Source organism: Carettochelys insculpta, chromosome 8 (genome assembly GCF_033958435.1).
Source record: "Carettochelys insculpta isolate YL-2023 chromosome 8, ASM3395843v1, whole genome shotgun sequence".
In the NCBI taxonomy this organism is placed as follows: domain Eukaryota; kingdom Metazoa; phylum Chordata; order Testudines; family Carettochelyidae; genus Carettochelys; species Carettochelys insculpta.
In genome coordinates this window covers 44,210,857-44,227,416 of record NC_134144.1, presented here as the reverse complement: position 1 = coordinate 44,227,416, position 16,560 = coordinate 44,210,857, and the positions used below count along the sequence as shown (strand labels likewise).

Genomic DNA, 16,560 nt, shown 5'->3' with positions numbered 1-16,560 from the left:
CTCTTCCTCCCACTCATTTTGTCTAATAAAATACTGCATGACACTCCAGGAAATGGACATAACACACTGTGTAATGGCTCTAAGCTGTTCAAGATCCATATTAGCACCATGCAGCAGTGTGAGTTAGGGCAGGCTTTGGAAAAAATGGTGTGAAATTCCTTTAGCCATTTGTTTTCAAACAGTAGGAGGGGTGCGGCCATGCACTCTGGGATATTCGACACCTGCAAGCACTTGTGGTGCATTTTTTCGCCTAATAAACAAGCACAAAAACCCAGAATGCAGCAGAGCTGCAGGCACTGTGGGATAGGTACCCACAATGGATTGCTGACACAGTCGAACCTAATCAAGGCAATGAAGAATGCACTATGTTGACTTTCTGGACACATGTGGATACTCACCTTTGACTTTATAAAATCTAGTGGTAAAACGTCTACTTCAGTAAATTCAACTTTATTTCATAGTATAGATGTAGCCTAAAAGACGCTGCAGAAGTGGCGAGTCTTTGTGAGTTCATTTAGTCTGCTGTCACATCCAACTATAGCACAACACTTGAAAGCAGCATAGTTAAAAACCAAAATGTATGGTTTATTTACAAAATTATTTACCAGAAAATATAGAAATCCAAACATAGTAAGTCCCCCGATTTATGTGTGTATTGTGTTCCAAAAGTTTGTAAGTCAGTTGTTTGGAACTCGGAATGCATTTTCCCATAAAAAATAATGCTATAAATGCTAGTTAGGTTCTCAGGCTAGCTCCTAAAAACCTATTTAACCCCTAATGTAGCTGAAATACTGTATCTTTGCAATCAAAAATAGTAGAAATAGTTATCTATTTAACCTTCAGTGCTGGTACTTGAGGAAAGGCAAGTTCAATTAGAGGAGGATGAGGAGGTAGGTAGTGATTCTGAAGGGGACTTCTGGGCATGAAGGCTCTGTGCTGGCTCCTGTGGTCAGGTGCTTCAGTCACCCCCTAGCCCCAGGTGCCCCCAGCCTCTGCTCACCAGGAGGCAGCAAGTGGCATGGGTGTGGACCGAAGGACTCTGGAGGACTAGGGCGAGGCAGGAGAGAAGTGTCCTTTTCCCCTTTGAAGCACTGCTTCTCTCTACCTTTTGGCTTCATGACAGCTCCCTGTTCTTCTGATGTCTTCTAGCCAGCACTTGGGATGCTTGTGTAACCCACACACCTATGTGTGGTTCACTGTCCCATGTAGTGGCACCTAGATTGCATCACAAAGAATGAATGAGTGTTTTGTTCGAATACAAGCTAACATGGCTATCTCTCTGTTACTGTCCTCTACAGCTTAAGCTGAGAGCCAGCTGGCTTTAAGCTCAGACTGTAGAGGTGCCTGAATGAAGCTCCAGAGGTCCCAGGTCCAAGTCTGCTTGTGAGCAGTTACACTTGCTACCACCTGTGCCTCTTGTTTGTGCCCCTGAGGCTGCAGCTGACCTTTTGTTTGTATTTGTGGATGTTTGTAATTTGGGAGTGTGTATAAAATGTTTTAACACATTTGTGGAAAAAAATTACTCATTTTTTCCATGTAGAGTGTATTATCCCCACTACCATGAACACTTTTTTTCTAATTCATATGGGGAATTTAGCTTTGTGGTAGTTTTGTCATAATTTATCTAGCTGATATTGAATTGGCTTTCTCCACGTTGCTAACTTAAATTACATGTTGTAGGTATCAATCTGTTTCAGTGCATGTGTTTTCTCTGCAGTACTGTTCTACATATGCTGTTGTAAAGAGATAAGCTTAATTTCTCTAATGTGGAAGGATTAATTAAATATTTAGTTATAGTGTGTGAAGTATATGTTTCAAAGGATTGAAGAATTCCATTCCACCATATGCATGGTTTTTCTGCCTATAATGTAAATTAACCATTCTGATTTGGGTCAGTCTGCTGGGAAGAAACATGACCGATATTAGTCATGTTGCTTAGTGTACTACTGGAAGAGGCTTGGATACCATTGTGACTAAGGCGTAATGAAAATTTATGCAGAATATTCTGACCTTTTTTTTTTTTTTTAAAAAAAGAAAAAGAAAAAAATAGATTTGCCAGCAAGTATTTAGACTGTAGTTCCAACTAAATGAGATGTGGGTCTTCAAATAATTCTAAGCCACACTGAAAGAGTATTGAAATACATTTAAGGGCTGTTTAAAAACACACACTCAAATACCATGGGTCCTTAGCACAAGCAAAGAAGTTACTGCTTTTTAATAAGGTCACTGCTAAGTTTTGTCTATACAGAAAGAAACCTAACGTTTGTTTGTTTAATAAATATCAGACACTGGGTAGTCAAGTACATGATGTTCCTTTTTTATTTTGTTGTGGAAGACTATTATTCTATTAGAGCATGTGGAAATCCTGTTAGTGTTACGCATACATCAAGAGGGAGACTATATGCTGACATCTGTTAGTGAAATAGTATGCCTGCCTTCAGCATGCTTTTCTAATTTTGGTGTTAGACTTGATTGGTGTACTTTAGGGTTACACTAATGTCACTAGTACATCAGCTACAACGGGTTTTTAGTTTTTTGTTGCAACATTTATGGGTATGAATTTAGAGATGGTGGAGAGTTTACATTGATGACTATAGAGACGAAGACCCTCCCCTTCTCATTTCCTTACAACACAGCACAGGAAATGACAGGGCAAGTTTCTTACCACTGTGTTTCACCCCTAATTTGTAGGTTTGAAGCTGTATGTGTGCCAGTTATGTCCTTTTGTGATGAGATTATATGCTGGGAACTGGATTGAGATCAAAGTAATTACATGTAAGGCACCAAATAGCATGCGGTAATAATGTTTATTCTCTAGGTTTGAGGTGAATTTATACCAGAGACTTGGATATGAGAAACTAATCACAGTAGTTCAGAAAGTGCATTTCCTCCACAGTGGGGAAACACAGGTTCATGGAGAACACTAAAGGCATGTCTACACTATGCTACTTCTAGTGACAAGGCTATGTCACCACAGCATTGTTGCTAAAATTCACCTTGTGTGAATGCTGTTTCTCAGCACTTTTATCAATTATACTTTCACTCCCAATGATGGAGTTTTACTTTGTTGATAGCAGAGCACTCCTGCAGACAAAGCAGCGTGCACATTTTCAGTTGCTTTGACAAAGCTATTATTTGTGTTTTCTTTTTTTTAAGCACCCGTGAATGATGAAGGTTTTGTCAGTCAAGTAGAAGTGTAGACATATACCCCCAAATCAATATTTTTTAAAGATATGGTCTACAAACCACTCCTACTCTACTGAGCATTTATGGATGATGTGGGGCTGGCTGCTGTTTTTTTTTGTTTTTTTTTAAATATCTGTTGCTTTAAATATCCAGACTCAGTGAACTATGTGGTATTCTTCTGTGTATGAAATGAGTCTGATCTCAATGAAAATCTTGGATTCCTACCTGTCATCTGTCCTCTGAAGATTACTGTAGCCAGGGCCAAGATTGAACCAATTCATGAGCTTTGTTGCATACTAATATCTTTCTGAATATATTGCCTTTTTCTTCAGAATCTCAGTTATTTTTGAAAAAGTGGCTGTTTATGGTTGCAAAGAAACCTCAAAAGTAAGAATAATGTGTTTGATGCAGATATGTTTATTGCTCAAGATGCACAGTTCTGACGTGCAATTATATCCTCATTCATTTTAATGAGATGTGCACTCAGATTCCCAGGCATGATAACTTAAGTGCTGATGCTGTTAGCTATTTTGTTCTTCATATAAGCAAGGAAAGGCTTGATCACAGATCTCCACTATTTGCTGTATCTGAGGTCTTAATGTGGTGTCACAAGTGGGTGGCATTTTTTGTGTTTCACTCATGAAAGAAGAAAGCCTGCAAAACTTTATAGAGTATGTCCAAGATGTGCCAAAGAGCACCAACTACAAGGAATCAGGTGTGGCTCAGAAAGCTTACAGAATTATATTTGAGCATCTGTAGAAAATACTGGGATTGACACCTTGTTTTGGTTAATCTCATAAATAGACCTTCATTTGTGAGCAGAGCATCACTTCCTTCCTTCCTCCCAATTCCACCCCTGTCTGCAGTCAGAAGAGGAGAGAGAGAGTAACCCAGAGCTTAAGTGGGAAAAGAGCCAAGAAGTGCTAATGGAAGTTCCTAGTTCATTTGGTGTCAAGAGCGTTCTTAAGTGAGAGAGTTGGCAAAAGAGTGGAAGAAGGAAGCACATGGAGGAGACTGGGTGGGGTATTGAAATGAAAAAATATAGTGAGGTTAATCTCTTCTGTAAAGGAAATTAAAGATTATATGGAAGTGAACTAATGCAATCTTCAAAGGGTTGATATGGGATTATGTATTTAATAATTGAGAAAGGAAATAGGAACTCATGAATTTTAATTGGATGACAAGATTATTGGAGAGGTTATCAGACTTGACCATAGCATGGATCAGAGTGGTAGGAGAGACATCAATGATATCTTGTATTTTCTTTGACTGATTCTTCATGCTTCAGTGATGATAGTGCTCCAGGTTTGACTTAGGGAAAAGCCAATTAATATCTTTAAAGATATGAAACAAATGAAATGCAGTTCATATTTCAGGAGGTATAAAACTCCTTCCATCATCCCAGTACAAGTGTAAAATGAACACTTGGTTTGGATAGTAGATACTGAAAGTTGTAACCATGCAGAAAAAAAGGACCATTCCATATTCTTCAGAGGTGAGCCAGGGTGTTTTAGACCCCAGTGTCCTATATGTATTTCCTCATGTGCATAACTTTACACATGGGAGCAGTCCCTTCTGGTTATCAGGGCTGTGGCAGGTTTAAAGGACCTTAAAGCTATTAACAGATGATTATTAAATTTTCTTAAAGGCTAGAAGGTACCAGTGATGGTCTTCAAAACTGATCTCATTCAAGACACAATCCATAAGACCTCTCCCAGAAATTCCTGCATCAATCTCATAACTACGTTGGGATATTACATATCTTTCAGAAAGGTATTCAGTCGTTATCTAGAGATTCTAAGTAATGGTGAATCCACCTTGACCCTAGACACTCCTTTTCATGCCTGTCACCTGGCCTTCTAACTCAGGATCTCTGGCATTGTAAAAGAGAGCCCTGTACCTTTTGTTACTACATCCAAAGAGGTCTTGCTGATTTTGATCAGCTTATGTGTCTTACCATGTATCTTTTACAGTCATCATAAACTGGGAAAATCTGGTGGGTTGGAAAATGGAGCTCCCTCCAGGAATAGAGAGAGGTCATATTATTATGTATCTTTTCATATGGGTTTTCAAGGTGAGAAGGTCTTACAATTCTTGTATTGGTTATGTATGAAGCATTAAATGATGCATTCTAGAACATCACAGCTAAGTAGAGCTGGCCAGTGGTGAATTTGCAAAATCTAAAACCCATTTAAGAGTGTTCATTAGTTCTTAGTGTGCCCACATTTTTTCTTAGCATGATTGATCATACTGTTCAACATGGTACTTCAGTAAACACAGTTTTCATTTTACACTTACAATTCACCTTCTAATGGCTTCTTTTTGAGCCAGAATTAAACCCTGCTGATGTGTCCCTTTCTAGAGTAGCATAAGAAGTCATTACTCTTTGCCACTCTTCCGTGTTGTAATGTGGCAATCTATTTGGGGCTGTAAGCGCTGCTATTCAGTTTAAACTGGCTAAATGAAAAAGTGATTTCAACCATGAGTCCCACCTGCTCTACAGCTGAAAAGTGAGATCAAGATGTTAAAATACACTCCAAGGGTATTTCAATTCTGAACTGTCAGTTGACAGGCTCTCACTTATTACTCTGGTTCTGATTAGATTGTTTGCTCATTGCTTTTCTGCTTTGCTCTGTCTGATTATAGTGCTGTTTATATTAGAGAGTTGAATTACTGTCTTCCCAAAAGGAAGTGGTTATGTTTCTGAGGAATGCATTTTGGGTTGCTTCCGCATCATAGCCTTTTTTAAGAAAAGTATCAAAATAGCCCCCTCTGCTGGTAAATGTATACTTTGACATTAGTATGTATGCATTTATTTATTTACAAAATGTACTTGCTCATTGGGCACAAACAGATTAATTTAATAATTAAAAATAAATTTCCAATCCATAAACTCCTGGACTGCAGATTAAGATGTGGATATATTCAACAATCTGAAAGAAGAGAGAGACTTTAAGCCATGCCATGGAAGTCTTCAGGGCACTGTGTGGTTGGAATGAAATACTCTCTGCTTAGCACCTCATACGTAAGTCTTAATCACTGAAATACAAGTTTTGCATCTAATCTCATCTGTTGCACCATAGACAGAAAAGGCATCCTCTGACTGGATTGGTTCCTAAAGGGTTTGGATTTCTGTAAGAACAGTTTCAAAACTTTGATCTATACATGGAAATCAACAACAAGTTAATATATTCTTCAGGGAATTAGTGTACTATGGTCCCTGTTGCTGATGCCATGCAGGTGGGTAGGATCATTCTGCATAAAATACAGATTGAGTGGCATTCAGTGGCAGCCACATTGATGACATAATCAAAACAGAAGGTCAAAAAGGCATAAATAATGGTAGCAAAATCTGTAGTCAAGAGCAAAGATTACATTTGGCTTTTCAGATATGGTTTAAAAATATAGGTGCCCCTCGAGAATCCAGGAGTATCTGGGGACCTACAAGCATCCTTGTTTTGTGTGCCTCTTTTCCTACAGGTGGGCAGAGAATTTAGATGGCGCACACACCACACTTGCTAGCTGTCATTCAGATTAGGCTTATTTTTCATCAAAATATCCCCTCCTGCTCCAGCAAAAAGAGTCAGACTGGAAAATGTGAAATATAATCTAAGCTGAAAGAAAAAAAATTATTTTGGGGGCAGAGAGAGGAAACTACCAAAATTATCAGTATTGTGTGGTATTTACACATTTTTAGATTCAAATACTCAGACATTTCCATCCAAGCTTTTCACAGCACCTTACAAACATTAATGAAGCCCTGCTGAGGAGCAGGTGACTGATTATCCCTATTTCACAAGTAGGGGAAGTGGAGCAGAATGTGCCTAAGATGTGTCAGGAAGACAATTGCAGAATCTAAGTATGCCTTCTGAATTGTAGATGTATGTTGTGTTTTTTTTATTGTTATTATTTAAATACTAATTGCAAGATGATATGGCCTAGCTTAAATTTAAAGAAAAGGCAAATAAAATGCAGCCTTTAAAAAGGGGAAGGAGAAGCTGGTCATTACATACTGGTCAGCTTCACCTCAGTTCCTGAAAAATCATAGAGCAAGTCCTGAAGGAATCTATTTTGTAGCACTCGTAGAAGAGGAGGGTGATCAGGACCAGTCAACATGGATTTAGCAAGAGCAAATCATGTCTGACCAACCTAATTGCCTTCTGTGATGAGCTAAGTGAGTCAGTGGATATGGGGAAAATGGGGGATGTGATATACCTTGGCTTTAGCGAAGCTTTTTGATATGATCTCCCACAGTATTCTTACCAGTAAGTTAAAGAAGTATGGCTTGGATGAATTAACTATAAGGTGGGTGGAAAGCTGGCTAGCTTATTGGGCTCAGTGGGTAGTGATCAGTGGCTCAGTCTCTATTTGGCAGCCAGTACCAAGCAGCATGCCCCAAGGATCAGTCTTGGGTCTGGTTTTGTTCAACATTTTTTTAATGATCTGGATGGTGGAAGGGATTACATCCTCACAATGTTCATGGAAGACACTCAGCTGGGGGATAGGCATGCTGGAGGCTAGGGACATGATACAACATGACCTAGAGGAGTTGGAGGATGGGGCCAAAGGGAATCTGATGAGGTTTAACAAGGGGAAGTGTGAAGTCTTGCACTTAGGATGGAAAAATACCATACATTGCTCCAGGCTGGGGGAACCAACTGGCTAAGTGGCAGTTCTGCAGAAAAGGACCCAGAGATTACAGTGGATGAGAAGCTGGATATGGGTCAACAGTGTGTGCCCTTATTGTCAAGAAGGCTAATGACATATTGAGCTGCATTAGTAGGAGAACTGCTGGCAAATGAAAGGAAGTAATCCCCTTTACTTGGTATGGGTGAAGCCACATCAGGAGAATTGCTTCCATTTTTGGGCCCCTCACTACAGAAAAGATGTGGGCAAATTGGAGAGAGTCCAGGGCAACAAAAATAATACCTCATAAGTCATGGAGCACATGACTTATGAGGAGAGGCTGAGACTTTATATAGTCTGTGTAAGAGAAGAATGAGGGGATGATAGAACACTAGAACTGGAATGGACCTTGAGGGGTCATTGAGTCCAGATCCCTGCACTCACTGCAGGACCAAGCACTGTCTAGACCAGGCGTGTCCAGCTCGCGGGCCACATGCGGCCCTGGACAGCTAGTAATGCGGCCCCACAAGATCATAAACTTTTAACATTATTATGTGATTTATATACATTAACTATATTATATATTTTATATGCGGCCCAAGACAATTCCTCTTCACTCAGTGAGGCCCAGGCAAGCCAAAAGGTTGGACACCCATGGTCTAGACCATCTCTGATAGATGCCTATCTAACCCGCTCTCACGTATCTCAAGTGATGGAGATTACAGAACATCCCTAGGTAATTAATTCCAGTGTTTAACCACCCTGACAGGAAGTTTTTCCTGATGTCCAACTTAAACCTCCCTCACTGCAGGTTAAGCTCGTTGTTGCTTGTCCTATCCTCGGAGGCCAAGGAGAACAGTTTTTCTCCCTCCTCCTTATAACCCTCTTTTAGATACTTGAAACCCACTATGATGTCCCCTCTAAGTCTTCTCTTTTCTAAATTAAACAAACCCAGTTCTTTCTGTCTTCCCTCATAGTTCATGTTCTCTAAATCTTTAATCATTCTTGTTGCTCTTCTCTGGACCTTCTCCAATTTCTCCGTATTTTTTGAAATGTGGTGCCCAGAACTGGACAAAATATATTAGTTCCTCAAGTTATGCGTGGGTTGTGTTCCCACGCACCGTCGCATAACTCAGATTTCACATAAGTTGGGGGATGGCTTTTCTCCCTGGCTAAACACAAGTTCTGCAGCCAGGGAAACAGCAGGAGCACCTGGAGCTCCTTTTGAAAAGTAAGTCCTGGGGTTGGGAGTCACAGCTGGGGAGGGTTAAGCCTGGTGTGGGTTGGGGATACAGAGGGGTGGAGTTGAGCGGGGTGGGGGTTGGGATTTGAGTCAGGCCACGCGCGGGGCTTTGAACTGGGGCCACGCAGGTTGGGCCAGGGGGAGCAGGATTTTGAGTTATACTTAACTTGCATTAATGTGAGTTAAGCTTAGCTCGAAATCATGTATTTTGAGGATTTACTGTACTCCAGTTGAGGCCTAATTAGTGCACAGTAGAGGGGAAGTATGACTTCTCATGTCTTGCTCGTGACACTCCTGTTAATGCATACCAGAATCACATTTTTTTTGTTTGTTTGAAACAATCACATTGTTGACTCCATACTTAGTTTGTGGTCCAGTATGACCACTAGATCCCTCTCTGCTCTACTCCTTCCTAGACAGTCGTTTCAACTACATGAAGTGCAGTGGGAAGAGAATGGAGCTAGGCCAGGGATCTGTAACTGAAATTGCGAGAAGAGCCATTTTTTCAGTCAGTTGTAAAATCAAGCCTTCAAGAGCTGCAATGCATGTGAATACGAGACTGTCCTTAATAAATAATGTCAACTCATGCTTTTTATTGCCCCTATTTTAAGAACAGTGCACAACCAATGATTTGTACCATTTAGAAAGTTGTTACTCCATCTCCAGGCTTTACCCACCTCATCTCTCAAATCCACCTCCGGATCCCTAGGCTTTAGCCTCCCATACTGCAAACCTGCCCCCCATCACCAGGATGAACCCCTCTGAGTTGCAACATTCCTTCCACCAGGCTTAACCCCTCTGAGCCCCAAACTCCCTCCTTACTCCCAGCCTTCATCCCTCTGAGCCCTGGCCTTTCTCCCTTCCCTCTGTCCTCTGGAGTAACCCCTCTGAGCCCTCACTGCCCTGGGTTTAATTAATCTCAGCGCATAGTTCTGCCCCAGCTGCTTCCTGTCCCCGCCGCTGCTGCCTCCTCCTTGGTGCAGCTTCATGGCTCTGGCAGGGGCTGGCTCAGCTGCCCCTCCCCACAGCTTTCATGCTGGCTTAGATTTCCACCCACATAGGGCGGCTCCTTGCCCAGCCAGCTTTCCCTTCCAGGCTTTGTGCCCTGATGCGGCTGACAGCTGAGCAGCTCTGGCTGCCACCTCTTAAACAACAAAACTAAATTCAGTTCATTCAACAGCGCACGACTGAATTTAGTTTTTTGGTTAAGTGGCTCCAGCCTCTGGAACTGCACAAGGAGTCAGCAGCAGCACCCTCGAAGCTGCACGTGATCCCTTTAAAGAGCCACGTGTGACTCTGAAGCCAGAGGTTCCCAACCCCTGAGCTAGGCTGTGGTCTATTGTGGCTGATGACAGAGGAAGAGAAATCATCGCAAGTTGCAGTGGGGGCAGTCCAGTTTGGATAGTAGGAAAATCTGTTTTTCTAGGGAGCTGGTGAAATTGCCATCCTTAGAGGTTCTTTAAGGCCAGGCTTGACAAATCCCTGGCTAGTATGTTTTATTTGGGATGGTCCTGCTTTGAGCAGGGGGCTGGACTAGATCAGGATGGGTAATAATCTTTCCAGGGGGTTGCTCCGCAAAAGGAGTGGGGCTGAGGCTAGAGAGATTGTGTGTGTGAGAGGCACATACTCTGTATGTGAGATAGACTTTGACACAGATTGAGCATATGGCACAGATGGGGAGAGTTTGCTGGCTGCTGCTGGTTAAGTTTCTGGGAGAGACCATGTTGTGTCTCTTTAAGATGGGGAAAGCTGTCTGTGGAATCATTGGTCTGACTTGTGGCACTAGTTGCACTTGTGGCTTTGATCTCCATCTGACCCCTGTGACTCTGTTGCCTCTCATTGGCTCCCTGCCCAGTGGCTGTTTTGGACTCCATAGGCTACCACAAGGCACAGGGCACCATGCCTTCGGCTTGATTGCATACATCAACTATCTCAGCAGGTCGTGAGGCTACTGTTAGCCACCCACCTCGAGACTTCTTGCCCCACTGTTCCTTCAGATGTGGCACCCAGCACCTTGCCTCATCAGCTGTATGATCCAGCACAGGTGGCTCCTCCCTGGGCATCTTCCAGCTCCTCTCCAGATAAGGCGGCGGCAGGTGCATTGATCTCTGGGCTTCCACCCATGGACTTCTGAGCATGTCAAGACCTCTTTCATTGTACAGCTACCAGCCACATCTGCCCTGTGGAGGAAGTGGAGTCCATTGACCCTATCAGTGACATCCTTACCTTGAAGGGACCCTCACTTTTGGCCATCCCATTTAACAAGACCACTCATGGCCACCATCTCCACCATACGGCGAATGCCAGCCTCCATCCTCCCTACTAATCATGGGGTGGAGTATAAATCCTTTGCTCTGGTTAAGAGGTACCCGTATCTGTGCACCCATCCCCTGCCATGTTCCTTGGTGGTGAACGTGGTCAACAAGGAGTGCCGAGGTCAACAAGCTCTTGCCCCAAAGTCCAAGCATGCTAGATGCTAGCATTTCTTTGGGAGGGAGGTCTACTCTACTGGGGGCCAGATGCTCAGGGTGGCTAACCAGGTGGTCGTCCTGAGCTGGTACAGCTGTGACTCCTGGGCGGCGGCCCTCAAGTTCAAGAAGGAATTCTCAGGCCTTATGCAGAAGGGTAAAGGGGTACAGGTTGAACCTCTGTAATCCAGAACTCTCTTGTTTGGCAAACTCCATAATCTGGCATGATTTTAGTTAGCCAGACAACCACTTACATGGGTGTGGCTGCATTTCCCATGGTCCTATAAAGTTTGTTTACAACCACCAGTCTGGGCTCTGTGTTCTGTGCATCTGATGAAGGTGGTCTTTGCCCATGAAAGCTTATGCTCCAAAATGTCTGTTAGTCTATAAGGTGCCACAGGACTTATTGTTCTTGAAGATACAGATTTACATGCCTACCTCTGTGAAAAGTGTTCTGTGCTGTTATTTAGCTGTAATTTATCCCAAATGTCTTGTAAGAGCCCAGCAAGCAGTGAAAGTGTTGGTAGCATGCTAGAAAATACTGACCTCCTGTCTGGCAAATTCTGTCACCCAGCAATGGTCAGGTCCCACTCTACTCAGAGTTTTGCACCTGTGGGAGCTCTGCATAGCCCATTCCATTCACCTGAAGGCCTCCAATCTCCCAGGAATCCAGAACCGGCAGATTGTCTCAGTCATGGGTGGTCTATTCACGTGGACGTCCCCCAGTTGATCTTCCAAAAGTGGGGTTTTCCCCAGCTGGACGTCTTCACGCCTTGGAGCAACCACAAATGTTTCACGTTCTGCTCCTTCTGGAGCCTCAATCTGGACTCCATAGCAGACACAGTCCTCATTCTGGAGCTGCTAGACCTGCGGCTGCCAGTCCTGCTGTGCCCACTGGAGTCTCACCATGGCTGGAACCACCAGACCTGCTGTGGCGGGAGCTCCCCCATAGGGGCCACTGGAGCTGGCTGGAGCCCCTGCCATGGCCATTTGACCTGCTGGAGCAGCAGGAGCTACTGTGACTGCAGCCTCCACCATGGCTGAAGCCCCTGCCACAGCCACTGGAGCCACCAGACCGGCTGCAACAGCAGGAGCTGCCACGACTGGAGCCCTGCTGTAGCCATCATGTCCATTGTGGCTTTTAAAAGTGGTTGTATGGATGACCCAAGATACTTGGAAAGGGTACACAGTGGTGGGAATATAGAAGAAGAATTTTGATTATTTTTATATCTTGACTTTGCATTGGTATATATGCCAGTGGTTCCTCCCTGCCTGCTCCCCTTCTCCAGAATGTCTTGGCTTTCTAATACGTTGTTTATAAATCTGTGTTTTATTCACTATTCCCATGAAATAAGTGAAATAAATTTGCCATCTTAACCTAAGTGTTACAGAATTTTCTATGTGGGAATATATAAATATAAAGGAGATACTCACCCCAATCCCGTAACATGTTGTGTTCAGGTACAGTAGTCTGCTTGCCTGTGATATGAATTGTACTATTGGAACAAGAATTTCAGGCCTTCAGGTTGTACCTAGTGTACAGTAGGTAATAAAACAGTGACTGGCATGATCATGATATGTTATACTGTTGTCATAGACTAGCGAGTTGAGGATGGAGTTACAAAGTTAGTTCTGGATTTTTTCCTGTTACAGATGTATGTCAGCCTTATTAAAATTTTGGTGCAAAACAAAAATATTTTAATAGTTTTAATCTGTCATTCTTAAGTAAGCATTACTGTAAAATTAGTAAACTAAATGTTCTAATTATAGTACATGTAAAATATGTTAATCTGGAACAGTTTTCTTCAGAAAGAAGATTAGATGTATTTTAATAAAACCTTAGAATGGATATTATTAGAATGTTGTTTTCTGTACAAGTGCATATGAACTAAAAATGTTAAGGGCTAAATAGATGGAGTTAATTTATACTGGTTTCATACTATTAGTATTCGAGAACAAGAAGTAGTCTTGTGGCACCTTATAGACTAACAGATATTTTGGAGCATAAGCTTTTGTGGGCAAAGACCTGCTTCATCAGATGCATGAGTTCATTCATCTGATGATGCGGGTCTTTGCCCACAAAAGCTTATGCTCCAAAGTATCTGTTAGTCTGTAAGGTGCCACAAGACTTCTTGTTCTCAAAGCTACAGACTCTCTGATACTATTAGTATTCTACTTTTAGTGAACCCTTAGGTGGCAGCATTGTTCTCCTTGTATTGGTATCTTGCTGACCAGAAAATTGTGCATCTAATGTTTCCTGTAATTGTTGAATCTCATTTAGTAAAGTATGTGCTCATTAATATTTTAAGAAAGAAAACCTAAAGCTCAAACTAAGTGAGAATGCTTTAGGTATCAAATTACTTCCAAATTTTTGTTCTGTGTTTTCTGTGATTGAAAAGGTATCTGAAAAATGCCTGGTACAGTTTGACTTAAATTAAGCATGAGCTGGGAAAGCTGATGTCTTTATAAATGAGAAACTGTTGACAAGAAGATATTTTTCTCCTTGGACCCCACCTTCCCCTTCCAGTCAGATTGTGCAGCTTGGATTGGATAAAATAATTAATAATATAAAGTTGCTGGACTGATATATTTTGAGTGTTATTGTTGCAAGCTTTCTGCTTGTAATCGTTAACTCTAATACCTCTGAAGTGAAGAGACATCTTTATACTGAGATGAAAAATTTAAGCTCCGGATAGAGGAATCCAATGACCAGCAATTTGGGTATGAGTATGACTAAGTCATCCTCTTTTTATATACCCTGGACACTGCTTCAGGAGCATCACAGCAAGCGAATTGCTTTTGTTTTCCACCAGAGTTCACATTCTAAAACATGTGTGACTCAAGTTTTTCTTTCGTACAACAAACTGCAGGAGTAGAAGTGCCTCTGTTCGTTGATCTTTGTTGTAGTAGCTCTGTGTGTGTGCAGTAGATTGTCCTTTAGGGTTACTTAGCTCTCTGAGTGTACACACTGTTCATTCTGAAATGTGATTTCCATCTGGAAAAAATTAGTCACGCTAAAATTTTCCTGCTGCAGGTCCGATCAGGAAGCCCAAATATGTGGAAAGTCCCAAAGTGCCAGTAGATGCGGTTGTTGTACCATTGAGAAAAGCATCCGAGCCAACGGACCTCAATCAAAATGGTAAGAGTATATTTTCAGTGCTGTTTTTGTTTTGTTTAATGACTAGCTTTTCATTTCAAGGGGAGCTGGACAATGCAGTCATGGGATTTGAGTCTCTCTCTCACAACTAAATGCATTTGTGGTAGGGTGAAAGGTTCAAGAAAAAAAAGACTGATCTTTCTATACACTAAATTTTTAGGGCTATGTATACTGTGAGGACAAAATTGAAAGTGAGGATTGTGGGTCACTTCGTGTGGTAGAGGCCTATGTGAATTTTTTGGAATTTGTTTTGAAAAAGGTTGATTCCAAGTATGTGGATTTGTACTGAATGCTACACTGCTGTGAAAAGTTCAGTGAAAGCTTGCTAAATAGGAGCGTAATGTCAACAGTTTTGCATTGGCAAAGCTGGTTACAGCTACCTCTCTCAAGTTAATTGGTATTCCTGAAAAGTTTCAAGCTCATTAAATTTGAGTAGCACATAATGAAGTGTGCTTTTGATGAATGTCATACTTATATACTGACCTCAGAATTATTTTGCTCTATATGTACTGTAATGAACATTTCATGCCGTTGTTATATTTTAGATCAATTTACAGATTAACTGTCCTCATTAAGGTCATTGCACATATTCAGTCGAATTACAGTTTATCAAATGTTTTCCTTTTTCTTCAATTTAGAAGGCATTCTTTGGTTTGAAAAGGTATTTATTTAAAATATTAATATTTATTATATTTTTGTGTTATGAAAATAGACTGGTTGCTTATAGTTAGTTGTGCATTGTGGTTTTATTTCTAAATATTTCAATGCTGCAATTAATGCAGTTGCTAAAACTTCAAGGAAAGTGCTTAAGAACTAACAAAACTAAGGAAACAGTAAGATTTTCTGATTATTGTTTTTTTCTAAACCTGTTTTTTTAAAAAAATTGTATATTTTGAGAGTAAACTAACATTTTTCTCTCAAAAATGCTCTAAGTAATTCAACTTTTTAACCTATTTATATATCTCCAATTTAGCTGCACCAGCAAATGGGTGTCTGCATTGTTGTATTTTACTTTTATAGGTTAAAAAAATTGAAAAACTGAACAGCTTTTTAATGCACGGGACATCTCCATAAATTGTCTTTTGGTTTTATGTTTTCCTTTCAATCAACTAATATGATTGGTTGAGCAGCATATAACCTATTGGCCATGTCTACACTAGCCCAAAACTTCGAAATTGCCATGCAAATGGTCATTTTAAAGTTTACTAATGAAGCGCTGAAATACATATTCAGTGCCTTGTTAGAATGCCAGTGGCCACGGCACTTTGAAATTGATGCGGCTCATCCAGATGGGGCTCCTTTTCGAAAGGACCCCGGTAACTTTGAAATCCCCTTATTCCTAACAGCAGATAGGAATAAGCGTGCAGAAGGGTTCTGAGTAGGGGACTGGAGTGCCGGAGAGGCTGTGGGGTCTGAGGGAGAGTTTGAGTGAAGGAGTGAGTTGTGACCTGGGGCAGGGTCCTGGGGGGAGCAGGGGCTGGGAGAGGGTATGGGTGCAGGAGAGGATTCTGGCCAAGGGGGTGGATATAGAAGCAGAAGCAGGGTCTGAGAGGGAGTTTTGTCATGGGGCAACAGGAAGGAGGTACGAAGGGTTTAGGTGGTGACCTGAGGCATGGGTTTGGGATGCAGGTTCTGGGAAGGGATATGACTGCAGAAGAGGATTCTGATCTGTGGGATGAGTGTAGAAGGGGATGCAGGGTCTGGAAGGGAGTTGCAATGCAGGAGGGGGTGAGTTGTCAGTGGCAGACTCTGACTGGGAGATGCTTACCTAAGTAGCTCCTTGCTAACAGCACACTTAGGCAGGCTTCCCTGCCTGTCAGCAGCCCTAGACCCAGACAGTGGAATGGCTACTTCCCCATTCACTGCAAGGGAAAGGAGGT

At 41.8% G+C, this 16,560-nt stretch overlaps 1 protein-coding gene across 2 annotated transcripts in view; it reads left to right on the top strand.

The window, feature by feature from the left end:
* The window catches only part of TANC1 (tetratricopeptide repeat, ankyrin repeat and coiled-coil containing 1), a 193,983-nt gene that overhangs the window by 80,356 nt on the left and 97,067 nt on the right, over positions 1-16,560 (top strand). For both annotated transcript variants that reach the window (XM_075000828.1, XM_075000827.1), the window contains exon 4: positions 14,558-14,662. In XM_075000828.1, the coding sequence (XP_074856929.1) occupies positions 14,558-14,662 (105 nt within the window). The remainder of the gene's footprint in view (positions 1-14,557; positions 14,663-16,560) is intronic.